The sequence below is a fragment of the Cyprinodon variegatus genome, unplaced genomic scaffold (assembly GCF_000732505.1).
Source record: "Cyprinodon variegatus isolate N-32 unplaced genomic scaffold, C_variegatus-1.0 Scaffold158, whole genome shotgun sequence".
NCBI lineage: Eukaryota > Metazoa > Chordata > Actinopteri > Cyprinodontiformes > Cyprinodontidae > Cyprinodon > Cyprinodon variegatus.
In genome coordinates this window covers 127,829-145,225 of record NW_015150611.1, presented here as the reverse complement: position 1 = coordinate 145,225, position 17,397 = coordinate 127,829, and the positions used below count along the sequence as shown (strand labels likewise).

Sequence of the window (17,397 nt, the reverse complement as noted above, 5' to 3'; positions counted from 1 at the left end):
GGTATTACAGGCTAACAAAGGAACAAAACGACCCCCATTCCAAAGGGGCGGACCCGCTCGTCAGTTTATATATGCATATTTCTAAGCCAAAACAATAAAGCCTTGAACTCAACACTATTTCTGACATTTTGAATTGAAAAAGCTTCCCGGATGGTAAGCGAAACATCATCAAACTTGGAAATAAAGTCCAGTGGGTTGTTTTTTAACTTTTTTGGAATGACTATGACCTGGATGACTGAGAATCTTCGACATCATGTGTTATAATATGACTCACGGTCTCTGCAGCAGCTGCTGTTGTGTTTGCTGTCTATAGGAGTCCACCAATGGCTGCGGCACCAGCTCCACCAGCTCTAAACTGTCTTTAATCTTCATCAGAAGCTCGAAATTCTCCCTCCCACGAACCTGCATGCATAGACAACATCAGTGATAATCATGGATCAATAAGTGGAGTCATTTTGGTATCACATTAAACATTGTGTGTGTGTGATGTCACAATGGTCTAAGCAATCTGGTTTGCATGAAATCATTTAAGTGAAAACAACATGCTCTCTTTAAAATGACATGTCCATTTGTTTGTAGCATCATATCAGAGGTGAGCCATCAGGCCCTCATAGGTGTCCCGGAAAATAAATAAACACAAAACATTTTAATAAAGTTTAAAAGATTCAAGAGTAAAATCCATCAGTAAAACTAATAAAAAGTAATAACAGATGTGATTATCTGGAATAATAACAATGTGACACGAGCTGAATTCAGTTTCCTTCTTGAGCTCTGCACCTTTCCTCTGATTTTTTACAACCAAGAAAATAAGGCAATCAGAAATGAATAAAGTCTATGATGAATTTTCAATACTGGAGTTTTACTAATTTGGATTCCTTCATTGTGTATTCTGACTATTGCATTGATCAGCAAGTATGGTCGTTTTCATCCCCAAACAAAGATATTCTGGCTGGTGAATGAAACAAACACTGAAAACAATATTGGTGGATATATTAAAATTACGAAGAAACAGAAATAATCTTAATGTATATTTTTCAAATTTTAAAACAGTTAAACAATGAAAATATATGCACAAAGAAAATGTTTTGGTAATATTTTCAGCTGGAAAAGATTGATATAATAGTGAATAAATTTGGATTTATGTTTTGTTTGTATTATTGTTCAACATATTAGGCCATACTACAGCAGACATACAATGCTATTAATTATAATTATTTTGATGGTTTACATTGCTAAAAGATCAGATACAAATGAAATATCTTAATGTACTATTGACAGGTATTTCTTACAGGAATATAATAAATTTCTTCTTCTCCGTGTCGTCTCTTTCTTATGTTGATATTTGGACTGGGAATATTTGGAGGACTCTGTTTGAAATCTGCAAACATCAGAAAGAGGTTGACAAAACAAACAGTTTAAATTCAAAGCCAAATACATTCATTAGGGAGATCGTTAAATAAATATTTGCAGTGTGGGATATGTTTAGTTTTCACCAACTCACTGCGTTTGTTGGCACTGCCGTTTTTGGCCACACTGTCATTCAGGGCCTGCTGTTCCCTGAAGTGATCCTCATCAGCTTTGCGGTCTCTTCCAGGACATGCACATATCCGACCCTCAAATGATCGTCTGCCCAACACTTGGCCACTATAGAGATTATTTAAAATAGAAAATGTTAAATCATAGTATGTGACACAGCTATATTGTAAAATATAATGTAGTGTGAGCTTTTTTCTGAATCAGTAAATTAAACAACTGAAAATTTGATTTAATGTTCCACCACCTCTGCTCTGTTGTGAACATATCAACACTTTGACCTTTTAAATATTGAAAGTTGATCAAAATGCAGGGTAAGAATTAACCATACCAGGGTTAAAACCTCCAGTTTTGTTTAAAAGAGCAGCACTGTTTGTGCAGACTCTGTGTTTCTAACTTACTCTCTAGTTTCCAAAGTGATGATGATGAGGATAGGTCTCCTGTTCATCCCGCCCACACAGCTGCTGTTGCACATAAAATTATAGAGGATGGTAGTGAACTCAGTCCCAACCTGAAACAGAGCACAGAATATTTTGGCTGAATTAGTTTGGTCTTTCTTACACTTTCTGATAAGTTTCAGAACTGTTGCTGTCCAGGCTGTTACTTTCATAACACTAATTCACCACCAGAGGGAAGTGTTGCAGCACACTTAGAAGTGAGAGTAGACTATCATTTCTTGTATTGCCCTCCACAGGTGCAATCACAGACATGATGATGCCTGTACATGTTTGCACATGCCGGGCAGCTTTATTTATAGCTGAGCATTACATTAGTGTACTCCTGTGAAATTCTCTGCTTCTGTGCAACGAAACTGACAAACTTGATCTTTTTTACTCATTTATCTACTGCGAAATGTAAAAGCAGTCTGTCAGCTCCATGTTTTTTCTTTTGCTTTTTCCTCTCTTTTTGTCTGTTATATACTACAGTGTATTTATTCTGCTGCAGACTACAACATTTACAAATCATGAAGAAGATCTAAGATTTTAAATCATAGGCTCATTTCTTTAGAAAAAAATATTTATTTGGTTATCAAAGCTATGTCCAGCACTGTTAGGACATAGAGCACATGCAGAACGATAAAATCCCCTATCTGCAGATAATTCAAGTAGGGCTGCAACTTACGATTATTTTGCAAATCGATTAATCTGTAGATTTTTCCTCTATTAATTAACAATCGGATAGTAAAATGTTCTTTAAAGAAGATTTGTTGACAAAATTAAACCTGTTAAAACTAAAATTTTCCGCTTGAGGAGTTCTGGATAGAGCATATTAAAAGATTAAAAACGTTTTTTAAAATCTTAAATGATAATTTTGATATAATTACTGCTCTAAGTGGCAAAAGGCATATTTAACACTTTCTATACTGCTGTAGACTATTAACCGATTACTAAATTTGTTGACGAATATTTCAATAATTGATTAATCACAATTAATCCGATTAATTGTTTCAGGCCTAAATTAAAATGATTCGTAGCTTACTTTCCTGTTTGTGTTGTCATTTCTCGCCTTTTTGGTTACTTTTTAGGCTCCAAGGTAAATTGCTGTGAAAGTCATTGCAACTTCATCAAGTAAACATATTTCATAGGGTCTCACTTTTATAAAGATGATAAACCACCAACCTGGGGAGCTTCATAGGGCACGAAGACACTTTGTCTACCAGTGACAGGATCATCCACATACTGAGAAAGGTTGTTTCCCTCTACTCTGATCAGGTGACTGGCTGGGGCTGTTTGACCTGAGGGGACAACAATGATTTATTTAGGTGATTGACATCAAAACGCTGCCTATTCACTGCCTACTGTGAGTGAACCCAACATGAATCAAATAAACTAATCAACAGATATGAGCATTATGTTGTATAGTTTTTCTTTTTTAAATAGTTATCCAATTGTAGTTCATTCATGTGAAAGTTAAAGCTTGGTTAGTTATTTATTTGTACCATCATTGAATTCCCGTCCAAGTTCATGATTCGGGCACCGTTTGACCACCTCCGTGACATGCTCTGCCTTTTTGTAGACTGGCATTGCTCGGATGATGCTGCCATGAGGAGGAGAGGAGGACACCTTGATCTGGATTGGGCAGGTTTTGGCAATCTGACAGTACAGCTTCTTCAGTAAAGGCGAGTACTGGAAAAAAAAAAAAAAAAGATCCAAACATAAGCCTTTTAAATCAGTTTCTTGAAGTACATTTTTAGTTTTTTTTAGGTTTTCAAATGAAAGAAGCAAAATCGAAAACAAATGACAAGAAATGAAAGTGCTTGCTAGATCACATACTCTGTGAACGGGCCAACTATATAATACTAACATGTGTAATTTGATAGGATATTTTTACTTTCTCTTTTAGTGCATTTTTGCTGTTTGAATCGCTTTTACAATTAGAAACCTAAAAAAATATTGTTCACATTATTGTACAAACGTAGGATCAGATAATCCCCAATGAAAGAAATGTACACCTCTTACCATGTACTAACACTTAACATTCAAATTTCTGGGGTAGAATGTAAAGAGCACATAGAAGAACATGTATCAACCCAACGGTTCTTACTCCAGAGAAAAGAAAGCTTGGAGGTGACAAACCTGAACTGAAAGCAGAGGCATTTCTCATAGTGAAATGTCAAATTTTAAAATGAAAGGGGGAAAAAAATGTAAAAATGCCTCTTGCAGGGTCAGCAGGCAATCCAAATGAGTTGGGATTGATAGTGTTTCATTCAAAATAAATTAACTTTATTTTGGTTCTACAGTTGGCTTTATAATCATTTTGTAATTCTCTTTGTTTATATACAGTATACCTTATTGATTAAAAAAAAAAAATACTGCATGACTAAAATCTAATAGGTGGCTGTTTAGATCTGTTGGCAGACTGCTCACTGTAGAGCCTTTACAGAAGCAAGGAAAGAACTGGGCATCCAGGGACGGGGGGATTTTTACAAGTTCATTACTCTTAACAAGTAAAATCAAAATATGCTGATGTTTGTAAAACTCCAATCTTGTGTAAATGCCTAGTTATGCACATGCAAGCATGTGAGGTTTTGGGTGCCAGGAAGAGATGCATAAAAAAACGCAAGAAATAAAACAGTCCCAGCATGCCACAACGCAATCTATGACCTTCCAGGAAAAAGCTAATTCGTCTGTTCAGGCTTGTGCAAACATGCTGTGGTAAAAAGCAAATGCAGCAGCACATCCTACAGGTGACATAAAGTACATGCAGCTCTGCATCAGTAATGAAGCACATCAAAACATCAGTGTAGAATCTTGTGTTGTTTATTTTGCAGATGGAAGAAGCAAAAACAAGCAGGAGGAAAGATATTTTTTTAGAACCACAGGAGGCTTTAAAAATATCTCCTAAATTTAAAACCTATCAACAGTCTTCAATACAGTACACCCTTTATTGTTTCTCAGAAGTTTGGAAATAACTGATTGCTGCTTTTCCAGCGATCCCTGAAACGCTCAACGGTAAGCTGAACTCTGATGTGCTCGACTGATATGAGGCTTAACCTACTGCTTGATGGAAGAAAAAACAGGATACAGGTTTAGAGAGCTCAATTCTTGTTGTAGAAGTTTATTTTTCCCTTTTTAGTAAGCTTGTTATAGATTTTCTCAATATTTTTGGTCATAAATATGTTGCATTTTATACAACATTTACTTACTATTTTTTGGTGGGATTCTGTGAATTATTTAATACAACACATCACATGAAATGATCAGAATGGATCAATTGTGTCATGGAATAACATCACATATTTTATAAATTTCTGCTACCTTTTGTCCTTAATCTACACTCCCATGAAGCAGGCCTGTCTGATAGTCACAGACACATTCATTCACATTGGCAACAGAGGGGCTCACTGCCAAGCTTTGCACACATGCCTTTCGCCATAAGCATTGGAAATACCGGTGTATGTCATCATGAGTTCCACCTAACCTTCCCTAACAAGTCCCAACGGCCCCAATAACATGAATACATACATTTCTGAAAGCGCCCAAACATTTATTTACTGACTTCATTTATTTATTTCAAGTTGCTTAAATTAAGAAGGGAAAAATAACTATTCAATTGCTTCTTAACATAGCTGAATGGAGCATCCATGTAAAGGATGAACGAAAAACTCATTATCAGTTAAACAAGGAATGGCTCTCATATTGATATCAGTTGTGCTGACTAAATTCTGTATTAATTTCTGTATGTCATAACAAATACATAGATTTTACAGTGGACTCTAAATTTGTTTTCGAGGTATGACAGGACTTAAATTGACTGAATGAAATAGTTGGAATGTAATTTAATTAACCCAAATATCATCAATTTAAATCAGACAACATTTCATTCACTTGTTTTTGTTTTCCTGTAAAGTCTTTTAACATTGCAGCCTTTTGTTTTATAAATTTGGCATGTGGAAAAAATAAGCTCAGATTTTTTTTTTTATTATTATTTCTATGCTTATAAGATCCCCGGATTACTTAAAATATAACAAAGAAGCTTAAAGGGAAATAAAAGCCAAATCATGTTTATTATTTGAAATAAAAAACTACTTTTACTACAGATATATTTTGATTCTATATCCATGGGATACTCATCTCCAATAATATTAGAATATCTTACTTATTCATGATGTGAATCAAAGAGAAATTAATTTGTTTTCTTGGCATTGAATGCAGTAACTGTGAAAAATAAAATCCTAAACCAATTCATGTTTTTATACTTCCGGAGTTTGTACATCAATCCTCCCACACAAAGATCAATTTATTGCTGCTAGAGGTTAGGCAGTAATAAAAGATATGAATGAACGATATGTGTTTTCTTTTCAAACAAGAGACGACTAAATCCAGCTTTATTTCACAGCACAGGTCAGATTGAGGAGGAGATGAAAAAGAAACTTCATAGGATTGGTAAGAAAAAGCTTAAAATAGAGAGAGTTTTTTTTTTTTTTTTAAACATTTCTAAAATCTGTTTAAATCGGTTTTATATAAAACATTTATTTCTCTTCTTATTATGAACAGGTAACTTCTCATTTTTTACTCACTGGGCTTCAGCAGTTCTCCATGGTAAAGTGGTTAGAGACTTTGTAACATGGAGGACTGGGGTAAATCCCACTCCGGGATATGGGAGCGACCAAAAAGACACAAAAAAACTTTCTAGGCTTTAGACTGTTTTTAGACACTTAGAATCCAAAGCTGAGGGGTTACTACCGTATATATTTCCTATTTAATAATTAGATGTAATTATTATCATTTTTTTATAAACGACCCTTATTGATTTTTTTGTGTAGTACACTTCTTATACATTTCGCAAAAAAACCAAAACATTTATAATACCCCCCCAAAAAAACGTGGTCAGTTTCTTAAACACTGCCACAGACTAAGGCATCCATCCTTTCTTCTTCATAGAGGACCCATGGAGGCAGGTCAGGACAGGCTCCTGAAGACAAGGTGATAATTGCCAGACCATCATCCATGTACACAAGCAGCAGCTTGCCTGGTGCAAATTCAGCTGGCAAATATAAAAAAAAAAAAAAACGCTTGTGCACCTTCAAACACACAGAGGCACTTAGAGCTGCCATACAGAGTGGATGCCTCATGTCGACACTTTTTAAACTTCTTTTGTATAAACCAGTATAGAAAATATACACATTATGTATTTCTATCCAACACACCTTTGACTTAAACATGTGATATTCAATGCATATTTTTTTTTGTTCTACAGAATCTTTTACAGAAATCTGGTTCCCAAAAAAAGTTTAGATGTTAAAGAAGCTACTTACTAGTAAAAGAGCTCCTACCCTTGCTATTTTTTTTATACGAGTGATATGGCCAATCAGCTGAGGAGTATATCACAGAAAATGAAAAAACAAACAAACAGTATTGTTACCAAATTTCAGTCGCACAATGATAAATTTTGCTTATTTGGATGTCGACTAAACAGGGAGTCACCATCCACAGTTACAATGCTTTCAGTGGCTGCTAAGTTTGAGAGCGATTTGCAGCCTCTGAGTTACACTTTTTATTTGGCATTAAAACAAAGGGCCTTTCATAAATCCTTTCTTAAATCCAGATTTCCTCAAATCTTTGGGAAATTGGGAGAACATTTAATCGTGTTCTGTACAAAGTATAGGATAATTGAAACTTATAACACCTGAACTGAATGATAAAACACAGCAGAGATTCTTTAAAAAACGTACGGTCACCTAAAAGTTCAAATAAAAACTCAGTCTTTGTTTGATTGAAAATTTATACTGAAAACCAGAAATATTGACATAGTATTTATAACATACTGGGTGCAGCAAGAGGGGGAGTTCCTGGAGCTTTGTTCATGCAAGAGCAAGAGGCTACTACAGTTCATCACTTGTAAATGAGATAATTCAGTTGATCTGTAAAATATTCAGAAATTTGGTGGATATAGCTTGAATATTTTCATTTAAACAAAGGGTTGAATTCTGATAGTAAGAAGAATAAAAAGGCATCCCAAAAATATATAAAACAGAGTAACAGGAGTTTCTGTTAGCTGTCTTTGTTTTAATTTGATCAGAAATGCTATTCTAAAATGTATTTATATGCTTCTAACTAATCAATAAAGATATCTTCAAAACATCTTGGTAAAATTAACCTAATTCTGCCCAAGGTTATTTGTTACATTAAAAATATGCGATAGATTCTTATTCCTATAATTATCACATCTATTTCATTCATAGATGCTTGTGAAAATACCTGAAAGGCCTTTACATGTGTAAAAAAACTCTCTCATGAAGTGAGTTTTCCCAGATATCATTGCTTGGCACTGCAGGAGGAGCCGTGGTGATGTGGCCATGGATGATGCATTTGGAAAGAAAGGGAAGGATGTATTGTGAAAGACTTGTTGAGACCTGCGTCCGAACGGAGAGACGCTAATAGCTGGGAAGAGGAGCTTCTCACAAGCTGTAGTGAAATACATGCTGGAGCCTGTATTTGAGGAGCATCACACACACCCCTACACCCCCCCACTCCCATCATAGGGTTTTGATGTGCACACTCAAACATATACACACATGCTGAGTCTGAGTGTATGGAAAGAGGTCTTATAATTTGACAATGCTGAGGTGTTAGATCTCATTTCCAGCCCTGGTGACGCTTGTCTGCATCCAAGCTAAGGCATCATCTTTAAGAGGCAGGAGAGCGGCAGAGTTTCAGGGCTATTATCACTAATGTGCGGTGTCTTGACTAGACAAGGAGGGGGGATTACAAGGCTGGCTTAACATGGGCTTGGATAGGCTTATGGTGTGTGGGGAAACATTGGGAAAGATGGGGGGAAAAGAATCGGTTCTTCTGTTCTCTGCCCTCTCTTAATGGCGGATCCGCGTGTGTGCAACCATAAATCTAACATTTCATCACAACTGCAGCTAAAGACCTGAGAGGATATGATTTAACAATAAAAGCTTGATGCAACAGGTAGCTCAATTTCTTGTAATCTCCAGAAGCGATGCTTTGCCACACAGTCTTAATGGGAGGCAAGGAGCTGAGAAAGGAGGCAACTGATTATAGTGGAAATTCTTCTACTGGTATTCCCCACTAGTTGGGACAATAAGGAAGAAAAATGAATGAACAAGCAAACTTATATGCTAAGCTACATTCAGCAAAGACTGTATTTCTCATTCAGAGACAAAGGCTTGTATGTAAGAGTGTGAAAACAAATGAAAGAAAATACTAATGTATGATTTTTTTTCCTTCCATAGAATTAAATATAATTCTATTATTGTCTTTGCAGATCTATAAAAAGGAAGGTATGATGCGTGTCATTTTGCAGCTTACGGTAATAGTGACCTGGTAAGTAAATATACAGTGCTGGACAAAAATACTCTGACCACAAAATTTAACTAACATGAGATTTCCTTTGGCAGACCAACACAAAATACTGTATAGACACTTACTTAGAGTGCTGGAATGTTTATATTGTTTGCATGATTTTAGAAATAAAAATTTAGAAATATTTATTTACTCTGATTACTCTAAAAAAAAGAAGAAACCAACTGCATTCAGAAGTCATCCCAACCTTAAAAAAATGGAGGTGGTATCAGCATGCTGCGATGATCTTCTTTTCAGCAGGGAGTGGGAAGCTGGTTGGAAATTGTGGGAATGAAGCTGCTATAATGCAGTTCTGAAACCATGTTAGAAAAATTACATTTTTTCAAAACCATTTTTTTTGTTGGATGATTGCAAATTTATAACCATAGCCAATATAGACCAGATCATTCAAAGAAAATTCATGTCTTAAGTCAATGTTATAGGTATAATTGCAGAAAAGGTGTCAACTAACAGTATTAAGTCAAGGGCACAGAAAAGAAATGCTTTTCTGATTTCACCACATTTGACTAAACACAGTAAGTTGGAATATAACTTTAAAGTATTAAACTCATCCTATTTTAATGCAAATGACTTGTACTGTATGTAATGCAATGTCCTGTAGAAATATTAAAAAAAGCATGCAGCATTAGTTCATCCAACAACTAACTTCCACTACATGTTAATACTTTGTGTTAGTACTAAACATAAAAGTTTTCTTAATGTTTTTTTTTTAATCCCATCCTGACTTTGCTTGAACTATTTTATTGCCAAGCCAAGAAGATGGAATGCAGCATTATAATAGATTAGATAAGATTAAAACACCTTTTTTTCCCTCCCGTTCTGATCCCCTTGTTTAATGGCAGTGGAGGAATTAAATTAATCATGGGTTATCTTCTCTACCCCTATACTCTGCTGGGTCATCATTTTTAGTCATTTTCCAATCAAACAATGCTTTGTGTCTTGTCTTGAGATCATAGTAAAACAGCTCAGCCTTTAGATTAAACAAAAGTAAACCAGGGAGAACTAATGTTTTCTTCTCGAAGAATTAACAAGCATTCCTTTACCTATGATTTATTTATCTTATTTTTTTGTGTGTCTGCCATATCTTCTAACACAGGGAAACTTAACAGAGTTTGGCAAAGAGTTATCTTTCTGTTAAAAAAGCGTTGCTTCTGTCCACCGTGGCCATTTATTTACTCAGGGACTCAAAGCAGCCAACAGGACTATCTTAATCAAAAAACTAGCACCAGATGCTGATTCAACTCTAATGTAGGCCTGCAACTAAGGCTCATTTCGCTAATCAGGTATTGTGTTGATTATTAATATTCGGATAGCAAAAGTTCCTCTGAAGAAGATTTTTTTTTTTGCAGAATTTCTACCAGCTAAAACTAAAACTTTTCCATTTAAGGAGTTCTGGATAGAGCATAATGATGGAGCAAAACATTTTTAATATAATTATTATAATTACTGCTCTTAGTGGGTTGCTTTGTCACCTAAAGGCATGTTTTAACTGATTACTGAAATAGTTCACTTAGTTGAATTATTTCAATATTTGATAAATCACGATTGAACTTATTAATTTGTTCAGTACTACTCTATTTTATAAGATGTTTTAAACTGGGATGTTTGTAGTTCAATATAAATATGATGACTGGGCTGTACTGAATTAATTTAATCATATATTTTTGGTTATTAATTAATTTTAATGAACATTTCTGAGCAGAGATTTGTTGTATTGTGGAAATATTCAAATAGACTTCCTGACTTGAAACTAACCCTGTTTAATTCTATTGTTATTACAGGTTGGCAGAACTCAGAAATATGGTTTCTAAATCGGATCTATCTTAGGCATCTACACCAACTTTAGTCAAAAGAAATAATTTAAAAGTCAGACTTGATTAGTTAATTTAATGACTTTATAATAATATAACCTTTCAAATGTTTCTGCAGATTCTCTGTGATATTTATCTTTGAGCGGAAAGCTTTTTACTACTGAAATGGGAAAGCTATTAGGTTAAAGATGGGGTTTAGCTCTTCATTAACTCTATTAAGTGTCTAAGGAAAGAATCACTACAGAATCGGAATCTGCAGGCCAAATTGACTCACTTTAATATTTGCTTCATTTTTAGTTTCTTTTTTTTGTTTTGTTTGAATTATGGGAATGTAATGTTGTGTAAAGATTTAAAGGAGACAAAGGGGATGCTAGACATAATTCAGCAGAGGATAGAAAGAAAACCTTTGGGCGCCAGAGGTGACAGCCATGAGTGTGAGCTTAGACAGGGAAGAAGGAAAAGACAGAAAAAGAAAGGCGGCAGGTCAAAGACCACAGCTCTAATGTCCAAAGGGGGATCTTCTTACATCACTGAGGACTGAGTGAAGGAGCCCATCACGCATGGTTACTCCATGCAAACACACAGCCCCCAAGGACTTCAGTCTCACACACAGCATGAGGGAAGAGCAGTTTGTCTCTTGTTTCTCTTGTTTCAGTGAGGTCAACTGTGCGACATTCTGAGGTGACACCTTTCCAACCAGGGGGCTTCTCATTGGTTAATGACAAATTAGGCAGCTCCCATTTCACCTGTCTCTCACCACTGTCACATCACCTTATACTCCTTAATGCTTCTAATGTAAATATCCTTGTTTAGGTTTCTATATGGGATACTTACTCTGGCAAAGGTGAAAACATTAATGTTTTTCCCTGATAATGACTTCTACGCTTCTTTTAGGTCTAATTTTCTGATTTTTAATAGATTTAGATTTTTTATTCTGACTTTATTCTAAGGACTAGAGTTAGTGGTTCAGAATTCAACAGAAAATGAAGGAATTACAGTTTTCCCGTTTTAGGAATAAAGCATCTGTCTGAGCATATATTTGAATTTTGCAAAGCTAAAAAAAAATGCATCAAAGTTTATGTTATTAATTAATCTAAAAAACAATCTCTGTTTACAGTAATCTACCTGCTGATAATTGTTTCCATGTGATTTTTTAGTCTCTCTGCTGAATTTCTGGGGCTTTTTTTTATCTATGGTGGGATTTTTTTGACAGCTGTCTGCTTTATATTTGCAACGTATATTTTTTAGCCTGGAAACTACATCAGGACTTCAACAGAAATGGGTTCAGGGTTTTAGGCACTACATAAATAGAAGGGTTTACCTTGACCAAGATCCAAGATCTCACAGCATGGTTTGATCCAAGATCAAACCATGCTGTGAAGATAAAGTGTTCGGGCTTCCATCTATTCTAAACCGTTTTCCATGATACAGATCATAATGAATGATAGCCCTACCACCATATCACCTACTACTCTTATTATTTAGCATCATTAATCAAAAAGTTGAAAACTATAAAAAGTTCCTTATCGGTCATATATACCATAAGTTATTTCACTTGTACCAGCATTTCTCTGCTGCCTTCATCAAATAAATTTTGAAAATCTGAATAGGAGAAATGATAAATCACTGAACCTGCTTTTGCTTGCCTTCAACACGCCTGCACATGTGCTGGCTAGGGTGAGTGTGAGAGTGAGTGTCTCTGTGTGAATATTGATGAGACAGAAAGAGAGAAGGCTTCGGCATGCAGAGACAGAGTGGCTGCATGTCAAGGCCGCAAACGTGTGTAGTTGTCTACTCACGGTCCATGTGGCAGATTTGGCGGTGCTGGATTGCTGGAAGGACACCTGGAAGGTGTGCGTCCCCGGGTAGTCGGTGTTGGAGGGGATTGCTGGGGCAGGGGACAGGCCTTCAAAGGTAGAGTTGGGCTGGGAGTAAGGCGAGGGGGTGGGTACCGCCGATGAAGACGTGTTTTCGGAGCTGTAGGGGCTAGCGGACGTGGCTCGGCTCCCCAGGCTCTCCATGCTGCTGCTCAGCAAGTTGTACTGGGACTGGGGGGGAGAAACAAAGTGGGAAGAGAATGAATCGGTAGAAAAGGGAGGGAGCAGAAAGGCAGAGGGAGGACACAGGTAGAGGTGCGAAAGAGACAGAGGTTTTGGAAGCTTAAAGGAGGTCGGGTTACAGGGAGAGCTGTGTGTGCAGTGCGAGTGATGCTGCACGTGTAACTGTGTAAGTAGGTGTCCTCATCCAATGCTGTGCATTTCTGTTGAAATTTAAAAATCACTTGAAGTTGAATACAATTGAGTTGCAGTTTTACATAGATCCACCACCCCAAATGTTCCCTCAGGGATACATGATGGATCCACACATGATTTGGTCTGCTTAAGTTTTGGCCATCTCCCTTTTTTTCTTTAAGTATGTTTATAAAGAACAAAGATGTGAAACATATGTTTGTATTGTACAAGTCACAGTTTAAGAGTTTATTTTAGGCCCAAACACAACTCTACAGAAATTTGCATTTTATATCATGCTGCAATATTTCGAAATAAAGGCATTTAAAAGGATGATAAAAAAAAAAATCATAAATTTCAAAAGCAACAAACCGACTTTTCATAATGAACATTAGCAGTATTTTTCATAATACATTATGTTACATATAGTTTTTGATGATCAAAATTTACGTATAATTGAATTACACCTAAAAAAATCTGGATTGTAAACAGAAATCTTATTTTTCTCCAATATAGTCTGCATGTCAAGCAACTGCATTTCAAGTGTAAACTACCAGCCAGAAAAAAAAAAATTACCTTCTTTTTCACGTAGTACATCCTCTAGAGCATGGGTCTCATTTGTTAAATCTTCAGCCAGTCAAAAGTCCAAACACAACAGAGAGCCGCAGAGTGGAAGAGCATAGCCTATAACCTCAGACTACAAGCAAGGTGTGCATCATTGGACATGTTCTACCGCACACTCACAGACACATGGACTGCTAGGACAGGGGGAAGAAAAGGTGAGGACTGGTGTGGAGAGAGAGGAAAGATACACTGAGATGAGGGGAGAGAAGCAGAGAAGGAAAAGAGGGATGGGAACCCAAAAAATGGTACGATATTCTAATTATGGCATGCCCGGACATAGACGGCAATGCCGGGGCGCATGTACACACATGCTCTGAAACACCTTGTAAAGGCCTACTCTAAGTCAACACTGTCTGGTCTGACATAGAGAGAAAGATAGAGACTGTGAGAGGAGAGAGAAAATGACAGGCAGGAAGAGAGAGAGCAAGAGAGAGAGAGAGAGAGAGAGAGAGAGAGGAAAAAGCAAATTGCACAAAGAACAAAAGTTCAAAGGTCAGAACTCCCACCTTCTTGCATTGTGGATCAATCTCCCTCTAAATACGGTAAGAATCAGCTTTATTGGCCAAGTTTGTTTGCACAACAAGGAATTTGACTTCCTTGTTAGTCAACATAGGCCAAAAAAAACAAAACAATAAAAGGTGATAAAGTGGTCAGGAGGTCAGGCATTCTCAGAAACAGAGAGTTAGCACAACTTTGCAAGCATAACGATGGCAAAATAAACATAAATGGAATTAAAATATGCTTTAGAAAAACAGGAAAGTATAGAGAAACTTCATCGTTAAACTGCTTTTTTTGTTGCTTAACTCTGTGGTAATTGCCAACAGATTCATGTTTTTTTTCTAACTAAACCAAGTAAGGATAACTAATATACTAGCTTTATTGTAAACATACTTAAGGCATTTTAAGTTAAAACTAACATTTTTCCAACTCAATATTGATATGTGGTGATATTACAGATGGATTGTATAAGCAAGTGTCTGTATTTAACATATGAAACTTTTTTAAGTAAGAACTTTTGTTATTTTCATTTTGTCATCCCTTTGATGATGATGCTGTCAAGCTCTTTGGATAGTCGTGGTTATGAATCATGAGGTTTGCCTTAAAAATTTTCAAATAAAGTTAAACACTAGGAGGTTATAGAACAATATATCTTTTAAACGTCAATAGTACTTGACTGTGATTAAAAAAAAAATGGTATTGTTTTCATTTTTTTAAATAAAATGGGATCCTATTGGTGTATACAAGGAGTGTCCAATTTGCAAATGGTAACAGGGATTAGTTTTAAGAAAGAATGGGGTGTTTTTGGACCTCCAGCAAAGCTATTTAATGAAAGAGGAGTTTCTTTCATTTAATCATGAAATGGAAAAATGCATTTTGTTTTTTAAAAATAACTCCAAAAGTCCAACAACTTCTACTCAAAAGTAGACCTTGGTGCACTTAAGCATTCCCTTTTATGTTTAGGATCTAAAATAATTTATATATCCCTATTCTCTCAAGAGTTACCACCTTTTGTTACTTTTATCTGACTTTTTGTGAACCAAAATAACTTTTAACTTGAATCTTTGGACCCTGTGGCAAAGCGTTTGGACGTCCTGTTAGCATGTACTAATATGTTAACCACGGTGTTTTAAAAACTATTAAGGTTAAATGCATAGTTGAAATAAGAGTATTTAATTCTGAATCGCCCAATCAAAGTCCAAAATAAAGTCCAAAGTTAAATTTTAATTAAATTTAGAACCCACTGTAAGTAGTTAATACAAGATTATAATTTGATAAATCATGGTCAGGTCTAAAGGGCAAGCATATGTTTGAAAAGAAAACATATTCTTGATGTTGTGACCCTTTTCTTCTGAATTCTCCCAGAATGCTATTCTATTGCATCTCAACTGGCAAATATATGTCCAAATCCAAAAAAAACCCAAAAACAAACAACTAGTAAAACCCAGATCTGTGATTTTTGTATTTATGTTTTTATTTCTTCCCTCCTCCCTATGGAGGTCACATCCTGCTTACACGCTAATTATTCAGTAATAGGGGGTTTGATTTCTAAGCAGACAGAGAGGAAATGTCACTAGTTCTTTCTCCTACATTCAAACTTGTATTTGACTCTTGAAAAAATACTGTATGTACATATTTTCATAGAAAAACTAAAACAATTTTAATTAATCTCCAATGGTTTTTTTCATTTATTGTATTTAAATGTCCTCAGTAAGAGTAAAGTGGAGCTGAAGTCATAACTTGTTTTTGTGGACAAACTTTGACTGATTGTGATTCGAAGCTTGACTTTAATTGACCTAAAGCATGTAAAATATCTATAGATGTGTTGAAGGTCATGGAATAAACAAAGCAGGGTAACTTAAGGCTGACAAACTTTCCAAAATAAAAAGGACTTTTCAGCCTCATTTCCCTTTCAGTAGGTTACTTTTAAACTTTGTCTCAGTGTTCCAAATTTCATCACCTTGTAAAACTGAATTATGGTTTCAATATGATTTTAGAAACTATCACACAAATACATTTGCATTTTATTTAATTCTATGGTTTGGCGGAAAATAAAAAAAGCCAACTTTAACGTCTAAAACTTGAAACAAACTATGTTCATCTAAAAAAAGGGTTGATGCTTGGATCCATACAGCGAGTCATTGCATCTCAGGGAAATATGTGATGTAAAGCATATCAGTCAGATAAAGTGAGATGCTTAGAAAGTAATAACAAGCATAGCAAGTTTTAGGCTCTTAAAAGACAGAAAACTATTCTAGAGATAGAGATTTGTTAACTCATCCACCTTAAATAAATCACAATTAGTGTCTATACTGATGTTTGTCCTTCCTATAAATGGGATATAAAGATTGTGATGCCCCCCTAATGTCTGTTTACCACCTTACTCTATTATTAAAGAAGATTTTTGGGTACAAAAGAAGTCCAGGTGTATGTGTCAACAGCTAAAAAAATATTTCACACACTCTCACACACAAACATACACACATACACTGATGCATGTATGTACTCCCAGGTGCACTCCATGGTAATACCTGAACTGAATTCAGAACAAGTTAAAACAAGAGCCTAAACCTTTGCTGCAACTGTGTGAGCAAATGTGTGTACGCGTTTCCCATCTAAGCATCATGTGATGTCCCCTATGGGCAGCCATCCTGGTTGCTGTCACTCAAAGTTAAGCTTAAAGGATCAAAACACTAAGAGGGGAGGATTATCTACCTTCGTTCATCGGAGTTAATAAAACACAATACGTCCAGAATAAAATAACTATCACCTATTTTTACAGCCACTTATTTAGCCAAACCCTGTGATGAGATCAAAACACTGTGGCCACTTTTTACACATTGTCTTTACACATTCACATAAATGGTTTCA

At 35.6% G+C, this 17,397-nt stretch overlaps 1 protein-coding gene across 4 annotated transcripts in view; it reads right to left on the bottom strand.

Annotated features, from left to right (window-relative positions):
* tp73 (tumor protein p73) overlaps positions 1–17,397 on the bottom strand; it is a 32,853-nt gene that overhangs the window by 5,088 nt on the left and 10,368 nt on the right. For 3 of the 4 annotated variants that reach the window (XM_015377793.1, XM_015377794.1, XM_015377796.1), the window contains 7 exons: positions 12,976–13,224; positions 3,473–3,659; positions 3,153–3,268; positions 1,935–2,044; positions 1,502–1,644; positions 1,290–1,378; positions 275–402 (listed from right to left, as the gene is read on the bottom strand). In XM_015377793.1, the coding sequence (XP_015233279.1) occupies positions 275–402; positions 1,290–1,378; positions 1,502–1,644; positions 1,935–2,044; positions 3,153–3,268; positions 3,473–3,659; positions 12,976–13,224 (1,022 nt within the window). Of the gene's footprint in view, positions 1–274; positions 403–1,289; positions 1,379–1,501; positions 1,645–1,934; positions 2,045–3,152; positions 3,269–3,472; positions 3,660–12,975; positions 13,225–13,980; positions 14,312–17,397 lie in introns of those variants that run through there. The other variant, XM_015377795.1, reaches the window with a different exon arrangement.